Raw genomic sequence first — 26,816 nt, forward strand, 5'->3', positions numbered from 1 at the left:
ATTTCACACTTCCAGGCTGATCATTCAAATGTCACAATGCCAAGTTAATGCCGAATGTGTAAACCTGCTAAATCTGCAGGGGGTTGAATACTACTTGTAGGCACTGTATACAGCATTCTAGAATCTAAATATATATAATCGTCTAATTCTGTCTGTAACGGAAATCCCGCATTGCTGATTGGTCGCGCGAGCCGCCCGCGACCAATCAGCGTCCGGCCGCGAATTGGTGCGGCATTTGAACCACGCTTCGCTGATTCGCCACGCACAGAGACCGCCACACACCGAAGCCTCTATATACACCCCAGCAGCCTCTATATACACCCCAGCAGCTTTTATATACACCCCAGCATATACACCCCAGCAGCCGTTATATACACCCCACAAGCGAAAGCCTCTGTATACACCCCAGCAGCAGCCTCCAGCACGATTATACTCCCCTTGCACTTTCTTCTCTTTTCATACTTTGTAGTACTTTCTCCCTCCCCTCGCTGGCCCTGCAGGCTGGGAGATGCGGCTGCTTCCTATTTCCTCCTTTGCATGTCCCGCCCACCTCTCTGCTCAGCTGCCTCCGGATTGGATGTGGGTGTTGCTGAGGGAGTGGTGCGGGCTACATAAACTACATACATATTCTAGAATACCCAATGCACTAGAATGGGGCCACCACCTAGTATTGTATATAAGAACCCAGGCTGATCTGTGTAACATAAAAAAACAGCTTTTTAATACTCAGGGGGTGGTTTGGTTCAATGGGTGTCGCTGCTCTTGGTCCGTTGCCTCCTCCATCTTGCGCGGACGCTGTCCTCCTTTTTCTGAGGCCCCTGTGGATGACTCGTCCTATGTTGTCCAGAAAGGCCAGCATTGTGGTCCTTCGCATGTGTACTTTGATCTGCCAGCTGACGGCAGATTAAAGTCTTGTAATGCTCATGTGCTGGCAGTCCTTGACCTTTTCTCGCGCCTGCAAATTACAGTACCTTGATCTGCCCTTAGCGGGGAAGATGAAAGTGCGCCTGTGCAGGACCACAATGCCGGTCTTTGTGGATGATGTAGGACATGTCACCTACAGGGGCCTCAGAAGGAGGACAGCGTTTGTACAAGATGAAGGAAGCCCCGGAACAAGACCAGTGACACCCATTGGACCAGACGCCCCCGAAAGTGACTATTCTAAAGGTCTTTTTTTAAGTTATACAGAACGGCCTGGGGTCTTATATACAGCTGTATATAAGAGCTAACTGGTTGTGGCCACAGGTCATAAGGGAAAAACCTGGTGACAGATTCCCTTTTAAAGGGGTTGCCTGGTCTTAATCTACAAGTTTTCAGTAACTCTATGTGACTGCCGACTTATGAATCCTCACATCTCACCCACTGCGGGCTGTGAGGATTTCTCTGGTGCCACCACTGGGAGTGGCAAGTACATGATTTGCATACATGTGGTAACATACCAACTAGACTATTGAGCCTCACACAATTCAACTGTATTGAGCTAGGCCGGAAACAGTCTAGTTGGAATGTCGCTGGAAGTATGCAAATCGCATACTAGAGGTCACATGTCTGCCACTGCTGGCACTGGAGAACATGCAGACTGCGCTGTGCATGTGATGTGAGGATTCACAAGTGTGCAGGCTTGTAGCTTAAGACTGGACAACCCCTTTAAGTTCTATATTATTGGATTCTAATCTAGGAGAAATAGTGGTGAAGGTTTCTTAATAAAAATTGTGTTGAATAAGATGCGACTAATTCGCTAAGAGGCAAGTTCATTCTGGTTGACACAGAGCCCAGGCACTGACAGCGCTTGTAATGACAAAGACTGGACTGACCTGTCAATCAAATGCAGGAGCAAGGTGCCAGACCGGGAATTAGGAGTGAGGGCCAGCAAGCTGGAAGTGCTATAACGCTCTCCAATGCACCTGTAGCTAGCATGCAAATAACTTTAACTTCAGATTTCTGCAGTTTCGATTAACTTAGTGTAACAGGTTCCTTTTAAATCTGAGCAGAATAACAAAGGCGTTTTGGATTGCCACAAATTCTGCTATATTATATTTTATCCACAGCTATCTGAGAAAGGCAAACCATATGTGGATATCCAGGGACTAACATCATGTACTATGGAGATTCTACTTGACTTTGTATATACAGAGACTGTTCACGTTACTGTGGAGAATGTACAGGAGCTTCTGCCAGCTGCTTGCTTACTTCAGTTGAAAGGTAAGTGGTTACAGATGAATATTTCTCAAGTGATTGTGCAAGAATTAGTAATGACCTTCTATTTATAGCTCTTCGACGGACATACACAAATGTACACTCCTCCGCTTAAGTTGCAACATGAGGAAGAAAATATCGAGAGGTTAATAAAATCACAGGATCAATAGACATATCAGTGAGATTTAAATGATGAAAAAATGTAGACATTTTCAAAACTGTACAATTTATTCAGTATCAGGGTATGTGCACATGATCAGTGTCCACAGTGTTGTGTACGCTGTTTGTTTTTGTGGCTTCCAAAACTCTGCATTGTACAGTACAAGCACAGTAGATGGGATATATTGAAATTTCATGCCCACTGTGCTTCTTTTTTCTGCAGCATATACTTACATGCGGCGCAGCTTCGTGAGCTGTAGCATGTCATCTTATGCTGCAGAGACGAGACTGTTTTCAGCAGGAGAACACAGCGAAAATCATGATCCTGGGCACGGGGAGCTGTGTTCTTTGCCAGAGAACACTGGCGTCTCCGCAGGAGGCCCGACACTGCGTCTAGAACGAGTGTCTATGCGCAGGCACATAGTGTGAGCACCATGCACAGAAATACCAACTCTTCTAAGCCTTAGCAGCATGCTATAAATTAGATCAATTGTTGTTTGTCTAAAGGGGGCTTTACATGCTACGATATCGCTAGCGAGCGTACTCGTCCCCGTTGTTTGTGCGTCACGGGAAAATCGTTGCCCGTGGCGGACAAACTCGCTGCTACCCGTCACACATACTTACCTTCCTAACGACGTCGCTGTAGCCGGCGAACAGCCTCCTTTCTGAGGGAGCGGTTCGTGCGGCGTCACAGCAACGTCACACGGCAGGCGTCCAATGAAAGAGGAGGGGCGGAGAGCAGCCACAGGAAAGTCACGCCTACCTCGTTGCCGGAGGACACCGGTACGGTGGTGTTCTTCGTTTTTGGGGTGTCACACGTAGCGATGTGTGCTGCCTCAGGAACGATGAACAACCTGCGTCCAGAATAAGTTACGATATTTGGGAAATGGATGACGTGTCAACGATCAACGATTTGGTGAGTATTTTACATCGTTAGCAGTCGCTCGTATGTGTTACACGCAACGACGTCGCATGTGCGTCACGAATTCCGTGACCTCCAACGACATCTCGTTAGCGATGTTGTTGCGTGTAAAGCCCCCTTTAGGCTATGTTCACACGTTGTAGCTACCGTATTTTATGCTGCTTTTTTAATGCTTTTAACAGTACCAGCAAAAACTAGGAAGATTTGAGAAATTTTACTGAATTGGAAAACTGCTGCGTTCTTTAAATCTGTAGCCTGTGAATTTGTTCACCGTTTTCGTAGTGTTGTTTCATCATAGAAAACGAGTGCAAGAAAACGCAACCATGCATTTTTGTTTTTGATGAATAAAACTAGCACTATTAAACATATACTATAGACAAATGACACATCTGCACCTAAAAATGCAGCAAAACCTTCTTTGTAAGTATTCTTTACTGCCATGAGAGCAGGTTTTGCCTACTGAAAAACATGCTGCAAAAAAGGAACGTGTGAACATAGTCTAAGTAATCTTCTGCCACGCGGAATGCACTTAGGCACACATCATAATACTTTGCTACCAAATATTATGACAATTAATAAAAGGTATATATTAGGATGAAATGCAAATCTCCAGATATGGCAATTTCTGTGGGATCAAAATTGCAGTGCCATACAAATCTCCAAGTATATTGGACGAGTAAGCACATAGGGTCATCATTCAAATGTCACCCAATGATATACCACTTTATCAAATTTAATAGTATGTTTCCTCCAAGTATCACAGTGGCTACTATACCCAAATCAGTGTGTGTTAATCCACAGTATGCCTATAATACTTTGGATGTACTCCAAAAAGTGATCCAATTATTCGGTACCATCTATACATATCCCTATAAAGGAGACCTGGTCTCTTTATTACCCATGGCTAAAAATATAGTGCATTTTAGCATCAAGTGTATCTTTAGTGTTACCAGAAACCATCATGTTAAGTAGATTTATACCTTCCATATGGTTTATTAGTTATTTTCATGGAAGCTATATGCAATCCAGTAAATTATCGGCCCTTAGGTCATATGTCCCCTGTACACTACAGTTCAAAAGTTTGGGGTCATTTAGATATCTCCTTATTTTTGAAAGAAAAGCACATTTTTTTTTTTCAATGAAGCTAACCTTAAATTAAACAGAAATACACTCTATACATTGGTAATGTGGTAAATGACTATTCTAGCTGCAAACGTCTGGTTTTTAATGCAATATCTACATAGGTGTAGGCCCATTTCCAACAACCACCACTCCAGTGTTCTAATGGAACATTGTGTTTAATAACTGGTTAGTGGGCTAACGGATGTTTAGAAATCCCTTGAAAACCCTTGTGCAAGTATGTTAGCACAGCTGAAAACAGTTTTGCTTATTAGAGAAGCTATAAAACTGACCTTCCTTTGAGCTAGTTGAGAATCTGGAGCTTTACATTTGTTGGTTCCATTAAACTCTCAAAATGGCCAGAAAAAGAGAACGTTCATGTGAAACTCGACAGTCTATTCTTGTTCTTAGAAATGAAGGATATTCCATGCCAGAAATTGCCAAGAAACTGAAGATTTCCTACAACGGTGTGTACTACTCCCTTCAGAGGAGAGCACAAACGGGCTCTAACCAGAGTAGAAAGAGAAGGGTGAGGCTGCACAACTGAGCAACAAGACAAGTACATTAAAGTCTCTAGTTTGAGAAATCGACGCCTCACAGGTCCTCGACTGGTAGCTTCATTAAATAGTACCCGCAAAACACCAGTGTCAGTGTCTACAGTGAAGAGGCAACTCCGAGATGCTGGCCTTCAGGGCAGAGTGGCAAAGAAAAAGCTATATCTGAGACTGGCTAATAAAAAGAAAATATTAATATGGGCATTGGACAGAGGAAGATTAGAAAAAAGTGTTCTGGACAGACGAATCGAAGTTTGAGGTGTTTGGATCATACAGAAGAACATTTGTGAAATGCAGAACAACTGTAAAGATGCTGGAAGAGTGCCTGACGCCATCTGTCAAGCATGTTGGAGGTAATGTGATGGTTTAGGGTTGCTTTGGTGCTGGTTAAGTGGGAGATTTGTACAAGGTAAAAGGGATTTTGAATAAGGAAGGTTATCACTCCATTTTGCATTGACATGCCATACCCTGTGGACAGCGCTTGATAGGAGCCAATTTCATCCTACAACAGGACAATGACCCAAACCACACCTCCAAATTATGCATGAACTATTTAGGGAAGAAGCAGGCAGCTGGTATTCTAATTGAATTGGTAGCCCAGTCACCAGATCTCAACCCTATTGAGCTGTTGTGGGAGCAGCTTGACCGTATGGCACGCAAAAAGTGCCCATCAAGCCAATCCAACTTGTGGGAGGGGCTTCTAGAAAAATGGGGTGAAATTATCTCAGCAAATTAACAGCTAGAATGCCAAAGGTCTGCAAATGGAGCATTCTGTAATGAAAGCAATGGCTGAAGGAGAAAATTATTATTTCAAGCAAAAATCATTATTTCTAATCTAGTCAATGTCTGGACAGTCATAGATCTATTAACTTGAAGACCTAAATGGGTCGTTTATGTTTTGTTTTGCCCATGTCGTCTATATTACATCGGTAAGATCATCAGGCCATTTTTGTGAGAATTAGGGAACATTTCAATTCAGTCCATCCAGGGGTGGGAGCTACACAGTTAAAACATGTTAATGACATTCATGGAGGCAACCAAAAATTGTGCGTTTTGTGGAGTTGGAAAAAAATGTTCCTTCACCAGCAGGGGGTGATACCCATAGACATCTGTTAAGAAGGGAAGCCCGGTGGATCATGGATAGTAAAGCAATGGGTCCACTGGGCTTCAATGAAAAAAATGACCTATTTTTTTTTTCTTTCTAAGAAGGGATATTTGCATATGAAACCTGTCAGGTAAATATGACTTGCCCTATTGAGGATTTTGAATTATTCTACGACTGCTAAATATTCATATTCTCGTTAGTTACAGATATAGTTGATATGTTTAAGTCTTAATTCCGAAGAAAGAATATTTATTTAGAGATTTGTTTTTGTTTAACTTAAAGGGAACCTGTCACCACATTTTCGGCCTATAAGCTGCGTCCACCACCACTGGGCTCTTATATACAGCATTCTGACATGATGTATATAAGAGCCCAGGCCGCTGTATAACATAAAAAAACCCTTTTTAATACTCACCTAGAAGGTCGCTCCGGTGCACAGCAGTCGGATGGGTGGCAGCGTTCTCCGGGACCGGCGCCTCCTTTTTCGGCCATCTTGGTTTTCCTTATTCTGAAGCCGCGGTGCATGATGTGTCTACGTCATACACACGTGCCGGCATTGAGGTCCTGCGCAGGAGCACTTTGATTTGCCCTGCTCAGGGCAGATCAAAATATTGTAGTGCATCTGCGCATGACCTCAATGCCGGCGCTTGTGTATGACGTAGACACATCATGCACCACAGCTTCAGAATAAGGAAGACCAAGATGGCCGAAAGAGGAGGCCCCGGTCCCAAAGAATGGTGCCACCCATCCGACTGCTGTGCACCGGCTGTATATAAGAGCCCAGTGGTGGTGGCCGCAGCTTATAGGCCGAAGATGTGGTGACAGGTTCCCTTTAAACAATATGTCCTTTTTACTCTTGAGATTGTATTGCTACTAAGTGAAAGGTTTTTCCCAACTGTTTTTAATTACACCACGTCAGTCATGTAACTGTCCAATAAAAGGAATCAGAATGAACGTGGTTCCTGTGGACCAATCAAAGCGCCCTCTGTGGTGTGAAACAGTGCTGTTGTCCTTCGTGCTTCCCTCACTCCCCGCACTCACCTGTATGTGTCTTTTTGAATAAAGCAACGATGAACCGGTGAGTGCCTCCGTCTAACTTAATTTAATGTCTGGACTATATTTTCTATTCATTATGCAACTTATTTGATAAATAAAAGTATGATTTTTCATGGAAAAGACAAAATTGTCTGGGTGATCCCAAACTTTTGAATGGTAATGTATGTACTATCAGTTGATTAAAAAAATGGAAAAAGGAGAGCATGACAAGAAGAATAGGGCTGCAAAGCATCACTGGCAATGACCAAACCATACAGACAAGAAAAAGCAACTGGAGGCATCACACCAAGATTAGGTGAAAAAAGTGCTTTTATTGTTCCATTTCTGAACCATTCTCAAGGAAACTATCGGCCCTTTTTAAAGGGGTATCCCAATTAACAAAGTTATTGTTTGTTTTTCAAAGATCTCTTGATTTAAAATTAAGTTCCACAAAAAAATATATCCCTGTGCTGAGATGTTCTTATAAATGTGTCCCTGCTATGTGCTGTATAATGGCTGTGTCTGACTGTACAGGACATGGTCTGATCATACCACAGCTCCTGGGCCAGGGAAGAAGTGATAAAGCTAACGGACATTATAGCACAGGATCGCAAATGATTATTTGTTTGAAGTAAAACACTTTTTTTTACAAAAAACAGACAAGGAAATGTCTTACCTCACAAAAAGAATCGGCCATGATCTCGTGCTGTAATGGTCTGTATACTCTATTTTGTGCCCTCCCCTGTTCAGGAGCTGTGGTACGATCAGACCATGTCTTATGCCTCCGTCACGCCTCCAGTCTGTGTGGTGTCCGGTTTCACACGTGCCGGTGGCACGTTCACACACATAAAAATAAATGTCGATAGAGATCTTCACATCTACGTATTTATACCCATACCGTGTGTCCTTGTGAAAAACCTGCATGTCCGGGTGAGTCACATAGACAAGTCAGTTTTTTTGTCTAGTAGCACACGTCAAATGCGGGCATCACACAGATGACATTCGTGAGACACCGCACAAAAAATGGATATTACTGTAATAAATGGGGTTTTTTTAGATGTAAAAGATGTGCAAAGCTAGAAAAATTATAGATAAATGATACGTAGAATAGCTATAGAGGTAGCTAGATAGCTTGTACAGCTATTTAACAGAATTAATGACTAATATTAGAAAAAAAATGACTTTGGGTCCCCCCAATTTTTCATAACCAGCACAGGTACAGCAGCAGCTGCGGGCTGCAACACTCAGCTGTACCTTGGCTGTTTTTGAAAAATAGAGGGGAACCCACAATGATTTTTTTTTTTAATTATTTGAACAAATAATTAAAAAAAAGGTGTAGGGTCCCACCCTCCCCCCATTTTTCAAAATCGGCCAAGAGACAGCAGACAACTGGGGGCTGATATTTTTAGGGTAGAAAGAGCCATGGTTAGTTGGCTCTTCCCAGCCTAACAATAGCAGCCCATAGTCACCCCAGAGGTGGCACATCTATTACATGCGTCAAATCTGGCGCTGAACTCTGCTCTTACTGTTGCCCTTTTGCAGTGGCAAGTGGAGTAATATGATTGATGAACTGTGAGTTTCCAGCTGACTGCAGTTATTTATTCCAAATGATGTGCAACCAAATATTAAGTTGAGGATGGTTTTGTGTGAAATTATCTCCAGTGTGTGTTTTGTTTTGTTTTTTTCTTTTTCTTCTTTTGTGTTGTTCCAATACAAACAAAGGAAATACATGTGTAACAAAATGTTTAATTGCAGTACATTTTTGGGAGAAATACTTTGTTTTCTAGAACAATTTCATGGGTGCCATCACTTTCAGCCATGACTATATATGCTTTATTCCCTCTCGTGATGATTAGAAAGCAATGTACCATTTCCAACCAAAATAATCAGGTAGCTTCGTATAGCTGCTAATAATGTTGTCCACTTCACAGGTGTCAAGCAAGCATGCTGTGACTTTCTGGAGTCTCAACTTGATCCATCCAACTGTTTAGGGATTCGTGACTTTGCAGAGACTCATAATTGCTTAGACCTAATGCAGGCTGCTGAAGTGTACAGCCAGAAGCACTTTCCTGAGGTGGTACAACACGAGGAGTTCATGTTACTGCAGCAGGAGGAAGTGGAAAAGTTAATTCGATGTGATGAGATTCAGGTAAGAAGTCTGTATACACAGTTGAAACCAGAAGTTTACATACTCTGTCTAAAAAGACACATCTGCATGTTTTTCTTATTATCTGACATGAAATCAATAACAGCTCAGACATAAATGAAAGACCGACCTGAAAGTAATGTCTGAAAATAATCCCAGCTAATAACTAAACCATATGTTGTTAATGAGGTATATTATAAGCGCAAATCCAGAATGCCATATACAATACAAATACTGGATGTGCAAATAAAGCTGGAATAAAGAAACTGAGCAGTAATTAGATAAGGTATCACAAAACCAGAAATATATCAAAGCATGGCAGAAAAATCGTGAGCTTAAGCAAGCAAATACTGTATGATAGACCATGAAATCCCCAAAGACATCCTAACGTCCCACAGCCCCACGCGTATTGTCACACAAGGTGACATCCTCAAGGGCAAGAAAGCAAGGTCTTAGCAATATACTTTGGTCAGACAAGTGCATATGAACCCAAGAACAAAAGCAAAAGACCTTGTGAAGATGCTGGCGGAAGCTGTTCATTATCCACAGTGAAACGAGTACTGTATCAACATGGGCTGAAAGGCCACTCTGCTAGGAAGAACCATTACTCCAAAAGATACATGAAAAATGCCAGAGTAATGTTTGCAAATGCACATAGGAACACAGACTTTAATTTGTAGAGACCTGTCTTGTGGTCTGACGAAACACAAATTGAACTATTTGGCCATGATGACCATCGCTACGTTTGGAGGAAAAAGGGAGAAGCTTTGAAGCCTAAGAACACCATCCCAACTGTGAAACACGGGGGTGGCAGCATCATGTTGTGGTGTTGTTTTGCTGCAGGAGGGACTGGTGCACTTCACAATATAGATGTCATCATGAGGAAAGAGGATTATGTGGCAATACTAAGACTACATGTCAAGACATCAGCCAGGAACTTAAAGCTTGGGTGGAAATTTGTCTTCCAAATGGACAATGGCCCGAAGCTGAAAAGGCAGGTATGAGCAAGGCGACTTACAAACATGGCTCAGTTACACCAGTTCTGTCCGGAGGAATAGGCCCAAATTCCTACCAACTATTGTGAGAAGTGTGTGGAAAGAGATCCAAAATGTTTGATCCAAGTCATACAGTTTAAGGTGAAAGGTACCAAATACTAATGAAATGTATGTAAACTTTTGACTTTGCAGAATGTAATAAAAATACCTTAAAACATTCTCTCTCATTATTCTGGCAATTGACTAATATAAATAATTTTGGTTCCTAACTGACCTAAAATGGGAAAGGTTTATTCTGATTTTCATGTCAGATAGTGAGAAAACATGCAGATGTGTCTTTTTAGATAGTGTATGTAATCTTCTGGTTTCAGCTGTATGACATGTACTATCTTTTTCTGGTTTGCTATACATAATTTTTTTTTTTTTGTCCTTTTTTTTTTCTTTCTCATGCAGATTGACTCTGAAGAACCTGTGTTTGAGGCTGTTATAAACTGGGTGAAGCATAACAAACAACACAGGGACAAATGTCTTTCGCAGCTTCTTCAGTATGTGCGTATGCCTTTGCTGACTCCACGGTACATCACAGATGTAATAGATACAGAGGTATATGGAAAATGGATGCACATTCTGGTGTCTTCTGTGCTTTTCCTCTGTTATACAGGAATTTGCCATTGTTTCATGTCTACATTTTGCAGCCACTGATCAGATGCAGTTTACAATGCAGAGACTTGGTGGATGAGGCTAAGAAATTTCATTTACGACCAGAGTTGCGCAGTCAGATGCAGGGCCCAAGAACGCGAGTGCGTCTGGGTAAGTTCAGGAATAATTCTTATGTCAAGTTTAACTATGGTTAAAGAAGCACTTCCATAAAAAAAAATATCCACTTAATTTATTGCAGTCATCATATTATATAGTTCTCATTTACCCTTCTACTCAGTTAATTCTTCTATTAGGTCAAAGACATCACATGATTAAAAACAGACAAGCTGAATCCTTCTAAGGTCTATGTAGAAACAGGAAATCTGTTTTCCTGCATGTGTCATCATTAGAACTACAAGGTGTTTTCAGCAATGTAAATTTGTAGTTGTAATGATGACTCATACGGGGAAAAGAGACTTCCTGTTTCTATATAGAGCAGGGGTGGGGAACCTCCGGCCCGCGGGCCGTATGCGGCCCGCAATGACCTTTTCTGTGGCCCCCGGGGCACTGGAGCAGATTCCCGGTGGCTGTGGTGCTCGGGCAGCCGCTCATCTTGTCTATTGCCGGCAGACAGCACTGGGGGTGGGACTTCCTCCCTCTGGCTCCTACATGCTCCCTGTGAGATTGCAGCTAGAATCAGAGTGATGGGGGAGGGGCCTGCACGGGATATAGAAGGCTGTATAGTGCCCTGCGTTCTACCTCTCACACTCCCATTCTGTGCTCGGCTGTTCATGGCTAGCAGGTCTTTTCTTGGACAGAAAAGACGAGAATGAAGCCAGCCCCTGAGCTGAGCTGCTGCATCCATCACTTGTGCTGCACCTGATCTTACAGGGCAACTAAGCAGCAGGTACTTATATCTGCGCTAAGTGTGTTTATATCTAATATATACCACCATATATCAAATGTATTTGTCACTTAACTGTCCAGCGTCTGTTGTGTATACGACATGTGCGTGTGCTGTGTATACGGCGTGTGTGCTGTGTATGTGCTGTGTATACGGCGTGTGTGCTGTGTATGTGCTGTGTATACGGCGTGTGTGCTGTGTATGTGCTGTGTATGTGCTGTGTATACGGCGTGTGTGCTATGTATGTGCTGTGTATACGGCGTGTGTGCTGTGTATGTGCTGTGTATACGGCGTGTGTGCTGTGTATGTGCTGTGTATACGGCGTGTGTGCTGTGTATGTGCTGTGTATACGGCGTGTGTGCTGTGTATGTGCTGTGTATACGGCGTGTGCGCTGTGTATACGGCGTGTGTGTGTGCTGTGTATACGGCATATGTGCTGTGTATACGGCGTGTGTGCTGTGTGTGTGCTGTATATACGGCGTGTGTGCTGTGTATACGGCGTGTGTGAGCTGTGTGTGTGCTGTGTATACGGCGTGTGTGTGTGCTGTGTTTGGCACTTAATAAAGTTTCATATTGTAAGGTTTATTGGTATATCTAATTCCTGGTGTGCACATGTTTACATGCAGAACTTTTTGGCTTGTTGAGTGCTGTGTATGGATTATGTGTGTGCGGTATACGGCATGTGAGTGCTGTGTGCAGTATACAGTATCTCCTGTGCATGTGTACTATATATGGCCAGTGTGTGTCATGGGTAGTGTACAATATGACAACTGTGTCAAGGCTGTGTGCAGTATACGGGCAGTGTGTCAGAGCGGTGTGTGTATGTACAGTGTCTCCTGTGTAATATATATGATTTACCAATCTGCGCTTCAAACATAGACAAACCTGGAAAAGCAGTTGTGAGACGCAAACATCACAGCGCACCAAAGAGAATCAGCTCTGGCCGCCACAGTAGGGGTATAGGGGAGAGTTAATTAATTGTTTGACCAATTATAGCTGGGTCATTTTCAAGTTGATGATTTTGTGCGGCCCCCGAAGGTTGGTAGAATTTTCCAAATGGCCCCCGGCAGTAAAAAGGTTCCCCACCCCTGATATAGAGCTTAGAAAGTTTCAGCTAGTCTGTTTTTAATCAGGTGATGGCATAGACTTAATAGAAAAAAGAAGAATTAACGTGTGTGTGTGTGGATAAGTACTTTTGATACTTTGTTGGAAGTGCTTCTTTAACATTGACTTTACAGTCAATAAGTCAACTAGTGTAAGATGTTAGGTGAGGCCCTAATCCGTACTCGACAGCAATTTTTGAATGCACACTTCTACCATTTCTGATTAAGACTACCACCTTGACTGTCAAATACTCTGAATTCAACACTTTAAGCTGTTCTAGAAAGAAAAGCTGTTACCATGGAATTGTATACATAAGCTCTGCAAGTGATGGATTTTATAGATAGTGTACTAAATTTTGTTAGTACACTGTGACTCGATAATGCAAGAATTACTGATGCTTATTGTCACATGCACAACCCAAACATGAATAAGGTATACTGCCATTGGATATTCATATTTCATATTTCTTATATTTTCCTTAGCAGTAATGCAGGTCCATGTTCACACATTCATGGTTTCCATACTTTAGCATTATGAGAGTGCAAACTGTCTTTTTTCGTATTGGATATTCATGAGCGTGATCATGTATCGGCAGCCACAACCCTGATTTGGAGCTGTATAAAGGCACCTATACACATTAAATACGTCACTGAACCTATCAATTTCAGCAGTGCTACCTAGCCACCCAATATGTATAAGGGGGCTCCCAACTCTTCCCTCAACAGAATAATTTGAAAGAGAGATGAGGAACAAGCAGTTTTTAAATCCTGATCCTCTGGTTCTCATCAATAATCTTACCTGCTACACCTTTTTGCAGTGTTTATGGTAGAATAAATTCATTACAGCAGGATGTGAAATCTGTTTATTTTTGCGCCCCCCCCCCTAAGTTTAAACCATAATGTCTTGATATCTGTAAGTCGTGTACAGGGTGGGCTCTCCAGTATACAGCAATACCACGCACCAGGAAAAGGACTCTAGGCAGTTGGATTGATAAATAATTGTTTTACTTTACTAAAACAAAAAAACATGCATAAAACAGAAAGAATAGAACAATATATTTACAAGGCCAAAAGCCTACACCCCTATGCTGCGCCACTCATAATGGCGATTTATACCCCCTGCTCACCAACCTTTGCCTAACCAAGGGACTGTCTAAACATTTTCCTAATACCTGGTAATCCCTCTGGGTAGCAGGAGTAAGTGTGTGTGTGTGTGTGTGTGTGTGTGTGTGTGTGCGCGCGCGAACACTACCTACCAGTGGTGCAGCACAAGAGCTTACAACTTATCTACATAAACATAACCCATTAACCAAACGTGTCACTGTCCCTCTAGGATTCTAACTGTAACTGAGAAACTGACAGAGCAGAGGCAGCAAGTCTTATTGCCTATATAGTCGGCCTAAGCAGAACAGATATGTGTTTTGTTACTAAAACAAAGTGTTGCGTGCACGCAGTCCTGGGCCCAGCCTACCGTACCCGGGTACTGTGGTGTCCAGCTGCCATAAATACAGACTTTACGCTCCTCTCACAGTAAACAGCATAGCCAGCAACTGAAGAACGTCGGTCTCCAGCACAGGATGCTGCTCACAGGCGTCACGGTCCTCCTCACAAAACTCTAAAGGGGGCTTTACACGCTACGATATCGTTAATGTTTGGTCGTCGGGGTCAAGTTGTTAGTGACGCACATCCGGCGTCATTAACGATATCGCAGCGTGTGACACTGACCAGCGACCTTAAGCGACCTCCAAAATGGTGGAAATCGTTCACCATGGAGAGGTCGTCACAAACTCAAAAATCGGTAAGGGTTGTTTATCCAGGTGGTTCATCGCTCATGCGGCAGCACACATCGCTATGTGTGACACCGCAGGAGCGAGGAACGTCTCCTTACCTGCCACCGGCCACAATGCGGAAGGAAGGAGGTGGGCGGGATGTTACGTCCTGCTCATCTCCGCCCCTCCGCTTTGATTGGCCGGCCGCTTAGTGACGTTGCGGTGACGTCGCTGTGATGCCGAACGTCCCTCCCCCTTGAAGGAGGGATTGTTCGGCAGTCACAGCGACGCCGCCGACCAGGTAAGTATGTGTGACGCTGCTGTAGCGATAATGTTCGCTACGGCAGCGATCACAAACAATCGCATGCACGACAGGGGCGGGTCCTTACACGCTCGCTATCGCTACAAATTGCTAGTGATATCGCTACCGTGTAAAGCCCCCTTTACACAAGTCTTCTCACAATTTACTTAAGTGTTTCCGCGCCGACTCCTTTCTGTTATGCACACCTCTCGCTTTTGCTTCAGCTCACAGACCGCACCTCCTCCGGTCTCCAAGTCCACAGCCAAAGTCAGTTGAGCTGTTGCTATAGTGACCAAACAGTCAAAGGCAGATGCAAAACAGCGGCCCCTTGTGGCTGGTCAGTAACACTGCATACAATGAACGGTAAATAAGCCTTTTGCATTCGCAGTAGATAAAGGTCATCAATACACTCTCACCCTATCACATATCCTCCCGTTAGGATCAATATTCTGATTTTTTTTTTTTTTTTATTTTACTGTAATTTGCACCTACATCAGACACTACACAAAGAAAAAAATAATATATAATTAACATTAAAAGGAAATAGTGTACAATAGAAGGAAAAAACTGCAGAGCTGGAGAAATAAAGAAAATGTGACTCAGGTAAACCTCTGATTAAGTATTGAAATAACAGCAAGAGTGAATATGAGAGACTAAACCTTGTTCCAATAGTAAAGTTTAAACAAAAGTTGGGCAGTTGGTCTAAATTACCACTATCTGTAATAGGACAAGAGCATTTAGCCAAATGATCTGGAAGCCCCAATTCTTGTATGCTTTACATAATTCCGCAATTTAGGTACCCCAGAGATATGTGTGTGTGTATATAAATATATATTTTTAATTTACCATTTGTTTAGGGTAGTGATCTGGAGCAAACCAGCGCCACGTCTTCGACTGATAACATTAAAAAGAGACAAAAGGGAGTGGGGATTGGCAGTTCTGAATCCTTGAGTTTATTATATGTCTGCTCAGTTTCAACATATTCGTGGGTGGGATGACTCTGAGGATGGGTGGGCACAGGGTCTCTTTCTCCAGCATCACCTTACAGCATATCACAAAAGTGAATAAACCACTCACATTTTGTAAATATTTCATTATATCTTACATGGGACAACAATGAAGATGTGACACTTGGATACAATGTAAAGTAGACAGTGTACAGCTTGTATAGCAGTTTAAATTTGGTGTGCCCACTAAATAACTCAACACACAGCCATTAAAGTCTAAATTGCTGGCAACAAAAGTGAGTACACCCTTATGTGAAATGGGCCAAATTGTACCCAAACTGTCAATATTTTGTGTAGCCATCATTATTTATCAGTGGCTTCATTGGGGAACACAGAACCCTGGGGATAGTCTGTTGCCACCCGGAGGCTGACTCAGATATTACATAGAAGGTGCTGGGTGATAACGTAGCTCGCCAAGCAGAAGCACTGATTGTTTAGGCGCAGCAGCATGAGTGATAGCTAGAACCACGCACCCACGCGGGGGCATGATCACTGCCAAAAACGGGAGGGAATTGAAGCATAGAACACCGCGGCCCACATATCTGACACTGTGCAACTCCGCTCCCGCAACATCTGACACTGCACTGCCACCAGCACCAGGTACCCAATGTCGCTCCAGATGCTCCCCTCCTCCTCCACCTAACAGCCACTAATGGAAAGTGGAAAAGCGATAAAGAACAGGTAGAGTAATAGAAGAGGGTACTACTCAACTGTCCTGAAGACCACACAGTCTTCTGCTCCACCATGTACACGAATGCTATGTGGAGAGAACGGGCAGGTGTCTATTGGCGTTCGTACCACCTCCCCATACCTAAATGGCAGGGTACAGAGGTCCGGCCAAACGACACGAGAGGATACAGACTTAAGGTACAGACCGTACTCTCTGCTACAACGTGAGTGAAACAGAGTGCAAAAGCAAATTCTGGTAGGCAAGGTATAGTCTGATTGGGAGGAGGCAATTTTAGTTCTATGTAATATCTGTGTCAGCCTCCAGTCCAGGTGGCAGCAGACTTTCCCCAGGTTTCTGTGTCCCCCATTGAAGTCTAATGAGAAACAGATTTTACGATAAATTCCAAAAATCTTTTTTTTTTCCCTTTTTCCAAATACTGCCTTGACTCTCTTGGGCATGGTGTTAACTACAACTTTACAGGAGCCACTGGAATCCTCTTCCACTCCTCCATGATGACATCATAGAGCTGGTGAATTTTAGAGACTTTGTGCTCCACTACCTTCCGTTTGAGAACGCCCCACAGATGTTAAATAGGGTTTAGGTCTGGAGATATGCTTGGTCAGTCCAGCACCTTTTACCCTCAGTTTCTTTAGCAATTCAGTGGTCATTTTGGAGGTGTGTTTTGAGGTTGTTGTCATGAAAGGGAAAACTGCCCTATGCTCCAGTTTCCAAAGGAAGAGGATCATGCTCTGCTTCAGTATGTCACAATATTTTGTTGGCATTCATGGTTCCCTCAATGAATTATAGCTCACCACAGCCAGCAGTACTCATGCAGCCTCAAACCATGTCACTCCCACCACCATGCTTCACAGTAGGCAAGACAGTCGTATCTTTGTTCTTCTCACCCAGTTGCCATCACATTCGCTTGACACCATCTGAGCCAAATAAGTCGATCTTGGTCTTATCAGTCCACAGAACATGGTTCTAGTAATCCATGTCTTTAGTCTGCCTGTCTTAAGCAAACTGTGTCAGGGCTGTCTTATGCGTGATCTTTAGAAGAGGCTTCCTTCTGGGACAACAGCCATGTAGACCAATTTCATGCAATGTGCGGCGTATGGTCTGAGCACTGAGGCTGGCCCCAAACCCAGCCTCAGTGCTCAGACCATACGCATACACGCATACACAGTACAATTCTTGTACTGTGTTTCATAAGTAATGTGACTCATCTATCTATCATTTTTGAGCACATGGACTCGAATAACTGACGACTTCCCTAGGCCCCATATCCCTACTCACCTAAGTGGTGATACAGACAAATTAGCCACTGCGGACTGAGCACCTCTTCCTCACTGTGGTGTTACTACTTTAAGGGGTTGTTTCTATCTGAGAGAGGTCAAATCTAACCCAATAGGGAGGGCATTACCCAAGGATAGCCGTCGAAGAACGGGGGCGTCTTCATATTAGGACGCCGACCCCCGTTTTGGAGGAAGGGAAAGGTTAGGGTAGCATCTTCCTTCCTTTCTCAATCCTGTTTTTTAACTGTGTGATTTGTACGTAATTTTTGATATTAATAAAGTTCTATAATTTTATAAAAGTAGTTAGACTCTGGGTTTGGGTAAATATCTACTTTGCGCATCTTGTATTGGTATACAATTTACGGTATACGATGTATACCGGCGATCACATTATCTGGGTCCAAAAAAACCCACCCCAATTCATAATCTTGGGGGTCTCAGCTACCTCCGGTAGCTGAAACCCCCGAGATTTTCCATCACTGAGGGGCGCTACAGGCTTTTTCCGGCCTGACGTCTCAAAGCGTCGGAACAGAATAAGTTTTTCCGACGTCTTGAGACGTTAGGCCGTCGCTATGGAGTTAATGTTAAATGTAGTAAAAGGGGTGATTTGAACTTTTTTTTACTTTGTACGGTATTTAATAGTCCCTTAGGAGACTTGAACCCGCGATAGTCTGATCACTTGTTCTGTATATAGAAGAAATCAGTCTCTTATAAACGACAGCAATGGGCTGGTTTTCACAAGAGTACTGTGATGATAGACACAGGGGTGATCAACTGACCTCTAGCTGTTAAGACAACCCATCGGTGCGATCACGTCGCAGAAGCGCTAATACGGGCATAGAACAGCGCGCCCCCTGCTGCTTCTAGATCCTGCAACTCCCTCACCTTTCAACATAGCCAATGTATTAGTTGCAAAGTTGGTAATCTACCTTGAGACACTCAAAACGTATGTGTTTCTATTGCTTTGTACAGCCTTGTTTTGTTGATTTACAGTATATCAGAAAAGTGAGTATGCCCTCACATTTTTTTTTAAACATTATATTATATCTTTTAATGGGACGACACTGAAGATGATACTTCAATGTAAAGTAGTCAGTGTACAGCTTGCATAAGTGTGTAAATTTGGTGTGCCCTCAACTCAACACAGCTCAATTCTTAAACTTCTTGCAACAAAAAAGAGAGTACACCTCTAAGTGTAAATAGCCAAATTGTGCCCAATTAGCCATCTTCACTCACAAGGTTTCATGTGACTCAGTGTTGCAAGGTCTCAGGTGTGAATTGTGAGCAGCTGTGTTAAAGGGAACCAATCACAAGGATTTTCCTATATACCGTATCCTATATAACCTAAAGCCAGTGCTATAGTGGCACCATTAGGCTGATTCTCTACATACCTGTAGTGGTCAGCTTGGATGTTTAGGTTTTGAAATCTAAAATAGTAAAGTTTATAAAATTAGCTGCTTGTTGAGTGACAGCAGCTAATATATTCATAGTTATCCCCTCCCTCTGTTAGAATTAGCATAAGTATTATACAAACAATTCACTTTGTCTGTGGAAGGACCTGTGTGAGGTCATATCCATGTGACCAGAAGGGGCGGGGCCTCAGCCACCAAAGCTGGATACCAGGTCACATCGGTATGACATCACACAGGTCCTTCCACAGACAAAGTGAATCGTTTGTATAATGCAAATTCTAACAGAGGGAGGGGATAACTAAGAATATCTGATCTGCTCCAGTGCAATTGTCACTCAACAAGCAGACAATTTTATAAACTTTACTTTTCTGGATTTCAAAACCTAAACATCCGAGCTGACCACTAAAAGTATATATAGAATCAGCCTGATAAAGCCAGTGCTAGACTGGCACTAGGTTATATACGAAAATTCTGGTGATTGGTTCCCTTTAAATTTGGTGTTATCGCTCACACACTCTCAGACTGATCACAGGATGTTCAATATGGCACCTCATTGCAAAGAACTCTGAGAATCTGAAAAAAAATGAATTGTTGCTCTACATAAAGATGGCCTAGGCTACAAGAAGATTGCCAACACCCTCAAACTGAGCTGCAGCACAGTGGCCAAGACCATACAGCGGTTTAATAAAACAGGATACACTCAGAACAAGATTAGGTGTATGTGCTTAGCTTTATATCTAGAGGTTGTCTTTTCAAAATAGATGTGGAGGGTTCCAGGTCTGGCGTCCAGTGATCGTTGACCCAGTAGAAGAAGGTTCCATTCACTGGACGCCAGATCTGGAACCCTCCACACGGATTTTTGTAAGGTAGGACCCCCACAACTATTTCTGGTGAGCAACCTAAGAAACATGTGTCTAAATGGTGTTTTATATATATATATTTGTACTTTAGACACTGGTTGCTGTGGTTCCCTACGGTTACTCCTTGCCCCATTGTGGGACAGCAACTAGGTATGTGCTTTTTATCTTGGGGAGAGAGGAAGGATCGGTCCTTTATATTAAATCTCAAATGGATCCCTTTGTTTACACAGGACTTTGTTATATGTACCTCTTCTCTTAACACTGGAGGCTGCATAAGTGATTGTATTGTCACTGGGAAATGGCTGACCATTTGAAAATATTTACCTCGGCTGATGCACATAAGGTATTGCCGTATGGCTCCATTTTAACTATATATCCCTTATGTTGCTCCCCCCTTTTTTAGTGCTAATCTGGGTCCTCTGTATCATTGTTTCCTTATGTCCTCCTCCTTTCTTGTAGTAAATTGACTCTGTTGTGGGCTATATATATAGCCACACCCCGCAGCCATTGTTGTGAGCGATACAAATACGGTCCAGGGTGGATTAAGCACATTTATTCCAGGTAATTTAATACTGGGGATTGATTATGGACCTAGTGGCATATGTGTCCCGAAATGCCTTAATCAGGGAGCAAATTGGTGTCTGATTTCTCTTAATAGTGTCCAGCATTTTTGTGAATATCATTAACTTCTGAGTAAGACAGGAACCACCATTCAGAAAGGTACTGTTCCTTGATGTATGGTCCTCATTATAGGGAGAATAGTTATTACCTTTGGTAAATATATTAATAATGTGTTTACCTACATAGGTGAAAAATTCATCCTGACAAGCCCCATGATAGACCAGCTGAGTAGGCAGCATACTAACCTCCTATACTCCCCTGAAGTGAAAAATCAACTTCTGTTGGTCAGTATCGGTGTTCATTATGTGCACCTACACTTGTTATCTTAATGGATCTCTGGACATGTTACTAATGTGGGTTTTAATTTGTTGTGTTTGTCACAGATTTGATCAAAATCGGAAATTTCTATCAAGAATATGTTGAAAAGCCCCTGATGAGCCCCTGAATATTGATATTGACAAGGGTGAAACGCGTCGGGCATCTCTTGAATTGGTTCACATAAGAAATGTGGATTATTGTTTCTATTGGGCAATTCTTGTACTGTGTTTCATAAGTAATGTGACTCATCTATCTATCATTTTTACTGAGCACATGGACTCATGAATAACTGACGACTTCCCTAGGTCCCATATCCCTACTCACCTAAGTGGTGATACAGAAAAATTAGCCACTGCGGACTGAGCACCTCTTCCTCACTGTGGTGTTACTACTTTAAGGGGTTGTTTCTATCTGAGAGGGGTCACATCTAACCCAATAGGGAGGGCATATTAGGTCTTCATATTAGGACGCCGACCCCGTTTTGAGGAAGGGAAAGGTTAGGGTAGCATCTTCCTTCCTTTCTCAATCCTGTTTTTTAACTGTGTGATTTGTACGTAATTTTTGATATTAATAAAGTTCTATAATTTTATAAAAGTAGTTAGACTCTGGGTTTGGTTATACATCGTATACCGCCAATCACATTAAAAAAAAAAAAAAAAAAAAGGCAAATAATACTGATTTCTTTCTCATCTGACATGATCAAACATGTCAGATGTTAAAAAAATATAAGCCCCTAGTGCCCCCAAAACCCCCGGTATCGGAGAAATCAACCCCCCTTACCCCCTCCGAAACATCCAAAATGGCGCCGACGCGCACCGAAAACTACAGCCGCCGCCAGCTCTGCATTCATTTCCTTCTGATCTGAAATGATCAAACATTTCAGATCAGAGGGAAATGTCCTCCCCAAGCCCTCCACCGGGACACCGGAGCCCTCTGGTCCCCCGGAGACCCCTCCGGTTCTCCAGAGCCCTCCCTCCGGTTCTCCAGAGCCCTCCCTCCGGTTCTCCAGAGCCCTCCCTCCGGAGCATTCAGGATGACGCCGAAAACTGCCGCCGCCGACTCTGCATTAATTTTCCTCTGATCTGAGATGATCAAACATTTCAGATCGGAGGGAAATGTCCTCCCCTGAGCCCTCCTCTGGTTCTCCAGAGCCCCCCCTCCTCCGGAGCATGCAAGATGGCGACGCGCACAGTAGCGCGTGGCCCGCATTCATCCTCCTTCCCTCATTTCTGTCGCATGTGACATGTCACATGCGACAGAAAAGTCGTCCCTAGGTCCTGCCAGGTCTCCCGCCGTCACCCCCCGGTCTTCCCCGTTACCTGGCTGCTGCTCCGTCCCCGCGATCACTCCGCCTCCCTCTAAAAAGCTGGAGGCGCATGCGCAGACAGCGGCTGTCAGCTGGCTCCCTGCAAGCAGGGATGCTGAGCTCACTACCGCAACTGCTGTACTGTGGACCGGGGGAGTGTGAGTGCAGTAATCTGCAGCCACACTCCTCACATGGAGGGCCTGCTGTTCCAGAAAATGGGGGGTACATTCTCTCAGCGTGCCCCTCATATTCTGGAATGAGGTTACTGCAGGTCACTCTGCCCTAGGTTGGACCGGGGCAGTGTGAGTGCAGTATTCTCAGATTACTGCACCCTCACTGCTCACAGGAAGAGCTTGCTCTTCCAGAAAATGGGGGATACGTTCCCTGAGCGTGCCCCCCCATATTCTAGAAGGTCCAGAACTTCCAAAATGGATTACGGCGGACCGGAATTTTTTTTATTTTCAATAAATTGGTGGAAGAGGGAATGTTTTGGGGCGTGTTTTTTCAAATAAATTTTTTTTGTCGTCTTTATTTTTTTTCTATTACAGACTGGCTTAGTGATGTCGGGTATCTGTTTGTTTAGATGCTGTTACATCTCTAACCTCTGGGCTTGCTGCCAGGTGACATTACACATCTAGCATCAACCCCATTTATTACCTCGTTTGCCACCACTCCAGGGCAACGGGATGAGCTGGGGTGAAGCGCCAGAATTGGCGCATCTAATGGATGCGCCACTTCTGGGACGGCTGCGGCCTGCTATTATTAGGTTGGGAAAGGCCAAATACCTATGGCCCTTCCCACCCTGATAATACCAGACCACAGCTGTCTGCTTTACCTTGGCTGGTAATCCAATTTGAGGGGGATCCCACTTTTTTTTTTTTTTTTTAATCATTTATAAATAATTATAAAAAAAACAGCTTGGGGTGACCTCCAAATTGGATCACCAGCCAAGGTGAAGCTGCCAGCTGTGGTCTATAGGCTGCAACAGTCTGCTTTACCCCAGCTGGCTATCAAAAATAGGGGGGACCCCACAGCGTTTTTTTTTTAATTATTTATTTATATTTTGGCTAAATACAAGGCACAACACAATGAAAGTCACTAACGGGCACCAGCTTAGAATATGCAGGGGGTAGGACATTATATATGTGTTAGACATCTATCCATCCATTGATCCTAGCTCTTTAGGCTGTGTGCCCACAATCAGGATTTGCAGCATTTTGGATGCAGAGTGTTTTCACTGCGTCCATAACGCTGCGTTGTGCAGTACAAGCACAGTGGAAGTATTTTTAGAAATCTCCTGCCCACATCACTTCTTTTCTCTGCAGCCTGCGGTGCGGCTTCCTGAGCAGCAGGATATCAATTTATGCTGCAGAGAATAAAGTGTTCTTCGGAGAAAGAATAAAGTCTGCAGCAGTTTGAACCCGGAGTGTATACACAGGTAGCTGCGTTCTCCCGTGGACAACAGTCACATCTCTGCAGGAGGGCTGGCACTGCATCCTAGACAGTGTCGCCAGATTGTGGGCACATAGCCTAAAAGTGAGAAATTTGGCGCAACAGCAACATTTTTGTAAAGTACCTGTAGATTCAAAATTCTCACTATACCCCAGAAAAAGGGCTTGAAGGGTCTAGTTTCCAAAATGGGGTCACTTGTGGGGGTTTCTGCTGTATATGACCTAGGGGCCCTGCAAATGCGACATTGTGCCCACAATTTGTTTCAACTTTTACAAAATTCAAATCATGCTCCTTCCATTCCGAACCCTACTGTTTGTCCAAACAGAGCTTTTTTCACGACATATGGGGTATCACTGCACTCATAAGAAATTGGATAACAAACTGTGTGCTCCATTTTTTGGTATTTCCTCTTGAAAAGTGAGGAATTTTGTGCTAAAGCAACATTTTTCTGAAAAAAAAAATCTAAATTTTCAATATGACTACCTAAGGTTATGAAATTCTGTTAAGTATCTGTGGGTTCAAATGCACACTATACCCCTAGATAAAATCCTTGAGGGGTCTAGTTTCCAGAATGGGGTCACTTGTGGGGGAGCTCCACTGTTTAGGCACCTCAGGGGGTCACCAAACGCAACATTGCGTTCGCTAATAATTCCTGCCAATTAGTCAAATGGTGCTCCTTTCCTTCCGAGCCTTGCCGTGCACCCAAACAGTTGATTTCCACCACATATGATGTATCAGCGAACTCAGGAGAAATTGCACAATACATTTTATGGTGCATTTTTTTCCTGTTACCTTTATGAAAAAAAAGCTACCTGGTTAAAATAACAACTTTGTGGTAAAAAACAATTTATTTTAATTTCACGGCTTAACATTATAAAATTCTGTGAAGCACCTGGGGGTTCAGGGTACTCACCAAACATCTAGATAAATTCCTTGAGGGGTCTATTTTCCAAAATGGAGCCACATGTTGGGGAGTTTCACTGTATAGGCACCTCAGGGGCTCTCTAAATGCAACATGGCGTCCGCTATTGATTCCAGCCAATTTTGCAGTCAAATGGCATTCCTTCCGAGCCCTGCCATGCGCCCAAACAGTTGATTTCCACAACATATAAGGTATCGCCAAACTCAGGAGAAATTGCACAATAAATTTTATGCTGAATTTTTTCCTTTTACTCTTGGAAAAAAAAAAAAAAGCTACCTGGTTGAAGTAACGATTTTGTGGTAAAATGTTATTTTTTTTTTTTATTTTCATGGCTCAACGTTACAAAATTCTGTGAAGCACCGGGGGGGTTCAGGGTAGTCACCAAACATCTAGATAAATTCCATGAGGGGCCTAGTTTCCAAAATGGGGTCACTTGTGGGGGGTTTACGCTGTTTAAGTACCTTAGGGGACCTCCAAATGCAACATGGTGCCCGCAATCTTTTTCAGCCAAATTTCCTTTCCAAAACTCAAATACTACTCCTTCCGTTCCAAGCCCTCCCATTTGTCCAAACAAAGGTTTCAGACCACATGTGAGGTATCACCGCGCTCATAAGAAAGTGGATAACAAACGTTGAGGTCAAATTTTTGGAATTACCTCTTGAAAAAGTGAGAAAATTGATGCTAAAGCAACATTTTTGAGAAAATTATTAACATTTTCAATATGACAACGTAACGTTCACAAAATCTGTGAAATACTTGTGGTTCCAAAATGCTCACTATACCCCTAGATAGAGGCCTTGAGGGGTCTAGTCTCCAAAATGGCGTCACTTGTGAGGGGATTCTTCTGTTTAGGTACCTTAGCGGACCTGTAAATGCAACATGGTGCCCGCAATCTATTTCAGCCAAATTTGCTTTCCAAAATTCAAATATTGCTCCTTCTGTTCCGAGCCCTCCCATTTATCCAAACAGAGGTGTGGGGTATCTGCGCATTCATAAGAAAGTGGGTAACAAGTTTTGGGGTCCATTTTGTTGTATTATTTCTTCTAAAAGTGAATAAATTTGGGTTAGAGCAGCATTTTTAGGTAAAATTTAATTTTTGCTTTTTTTCATTCCACATTGCTTTTGTTCATGTGAAGCACCTGAAGGGTTAATAAACCTCTTGAATGTGATTTTGAGTACTTTGGGGGGTGCAGTTTTTAGAATGGTGTCACTTTTGGGTATTTTCTGTCATCTAGGCCTATCGAAGTCACTTCAAATATGATGTGGTCCCTAAAAAAATGGTTTTGTAAATTTTGATGTAAAAATGAGAAATCGCTGATAAACTTTGAACCCCTCTAACTTCCTAGCAAAAAAAAAATGTTGGTTCCTAAATCGCGCTGATGTAACGTGGACAAGTGGGAAATGTTATTTATTAACTATTTTGTGTGACATAACTGTGGTTTAACGGTATAAAAATTCAAAAGTTGAAAATTGCTAAATTTTCAAAATTTTTGCCAAAATTAAATTTTTTTTCATAAATAAACGCAAAAAATGTTGTCCTAAATTTGGTACTAACATGAAGTCCAATATGTGACGAAAAAACAATCTCAGAATCACTGGGATCGGCTGAAGCGTTCCAGAGCTATAACCTCATGAAGTGACACTGGTCAGAATTGCAAAATTTGGTCTCATCATTAAGGTGAAAATTAGCTCCGTCACTAAGGGGTTAAGAAATAAAAAATACACATTTGTTATTGTTCTGATCATAAAACTCCAATCTATCATAATATAAAAAAAATTGTAATAACAGGCGATCAAAACATTGTATATACCCCAAATTAATATCAATGAAGATATCAGCTTGAGGCGCACAAAACAAGTCCTCACACAGCCCCAGATCCCAAAAATTGAAACCGTGTTAGCTCGTAATCATACTGACCTGGAGAATCATACTGCCCTGTTAATTTTATGGTAAAATTAATGCCGCAAATTGAAAACCCTAAAAAGTATTGCAGAATTTCACTTTT

The 26,816-nt window shown here is 42.8% G+C and overlaps 1 protein-coding gene and 1 long non-coding RNA gene across 2 annotated transcripts in view; both read left to right on the forward strand.

The window, feature by feature from the left end:
- The window catches only part of KLHL12 (kelch like family member 12), a 68,136-nt gene that overhangs the window by 26,896 nt on the left and 14,424 nt on the right, over positions 1 to 26,816 (forward strand). The window contains exons 4-7 of the mRNA XM_075335846.1: positions 2,049 to 2,202; positions 9,022 to 9,239; positions 10,685 to 10,834; positions 10,927 to 11,041. Of these exons, the coding sequence (XP_075191961.1) occupies positions 2,049 to 2,202; positions 9,022 to 9,239; positions 10,685 to 10,834; positions 10,927 to 11,041 (637 nt within the window). The remainder of the gene's footprint in view (positions 1 to 2,048; positions 2,203 to 9,021; positions 9,240 to 10,684; positions 10,835 to 10,926; positions 11,042 to 26,816) is intronic.
- Positions 20,433 to 21,677, forward strand: LOC142289891 (uncharacterized). Its single transcript, XR_012750183.1, has 5 exons — positions 20,433 to 20,534; positions 20,651 to 20,752; positions 20,850 to 20,911; positions 20,999 to 21,096; positions 21,196 to 21,677. It is a non-coding gene; the product is annotated as an uncharacterized LOC142289891 (long non-coding RNA).

This window comes from Anomaloglossus baeobatrachus, chromosome 2 (genome assembly GCF_048569485.1).
Source record: "Anomaloglossus baeobatrachus isolate aAnoBae1 chromosome 2, aAnoBae1.hap1, whole genome shotgun sequence".
NCBI lineage: Eukaryota > Metazoa > Chordata > Amphibia > Anura > Aromobatidae > Anomaloglossus > Anomaloglossus baeobatrachus.